The following is a 778-nucleotide window of genomic DNA, read 5'->3' as shown; positions in this document are numbered from 1 at the left end:
TATCCGGGGATGGGTGACCTAACTCCACACCTCCCTACTACTGTCTGGATGATCTGATACCCGGGGATGGGTGACCTAGAGCTCCAAACTCCCACAGTCCTTTCCATCACTTCTCTCTGAGGGTGTCCGGGGCGTGTACTGTGTGCCAAGGCTTGCATATGCATACACTTGTGTTGTTTCTGTTGAGAGTGCCTGGGTCAAGTCTGGTAAGGGATGAGCTATGACTTGAGGCTTTCCCACGTCCCAGCGAGTGTGACGTGGGCCTACCCGGTGTGAGTTCTCTGGTGCTTGGTGAGGGACGAGCTGTGTGTGAAGGCTTTCCCACAGTCCCTGCACGCATATGGCTTCTCTCCCGTGTGGATCCTCCGGTGCTGAGTGAGGTGGGTGCTCTGCCTGAATGACTTCCCGCAATCCTGACATTCGTAGGGCTTCTCCCCCGTGTGAGTCCGCTCGTGCTGGCTGAGCGATGAGCTGTGGCTGAAGGATTTTCCACACTCGTTGCACCCGTAGGGCTTCTCCTTAGTGTGAATCCTCTGGTGTTCTATGAGAAGGGAGCTCTGGCTGAAGGCTCTGCCGCACGCGTTACACTCATAGGGCTTCTCCCCCGTGTGGATCCTCTGGTGCTGAATGAGGGGGGCGAGCTGGCTGAAGGCTCTGCCACACGCGTTACATTCATAGGGCTTCTCCCCCGTGTGGATGCGCTGGTGTTTGGTCAGGGACGAGCTGTGGCTGAAGGCCTTGCCGCACTCCCCGCACTCGTAGGGCTTCTCCCCCGTGT

The 778-nt window shown here is 57.8% G+C and overlaps 1 protein-coding gene across 2 annotated transcripts in view; it reads right to left on the bottom strand.

Annotated features, from left to right (window-relative positions):
• The window catches only part of ZNF135 (zinc finger protein 135), a 9264-nt gene that overhangs the window by 618 nt on the left and 7868 nt on the right, over positions 1-778 (bottom strand). For both annotated transcript variants that reach the window (XM_034986323.1, XM_034986322.1), the window contains one exon: positions 31-778. This exon is cut by the window's right edge and continues 738 nt beyond it. In XM_034986323.1, the coding sequence (XP_034842214.1) occupies positions 264-778 (515 nt within the window). In that variant the 3' untranslated portion in view covers positions 31-263. The remainder of the gene's footprint in view (positions 1-30) is intronic.

This window comes from Mirounga leonina, unplaced genomic scaffold (genome assembly GCF_011800145.1).
Source record: "Mirounga leonina isolate KUSES-001 unplaced genomic scaffold, KU_Mleo_1.0 Mir_376, whole genome shotgun sequence".
NCBI classification, from domain to species: Eukaryota; Metazoa; Chordata; class Mammalia; order Carnivora; family Phocidae; genus Mirounga; species Mirounga leonina.
This window is presented reverse-complemented; position numbering and strand designations above follow the sequence as displayed.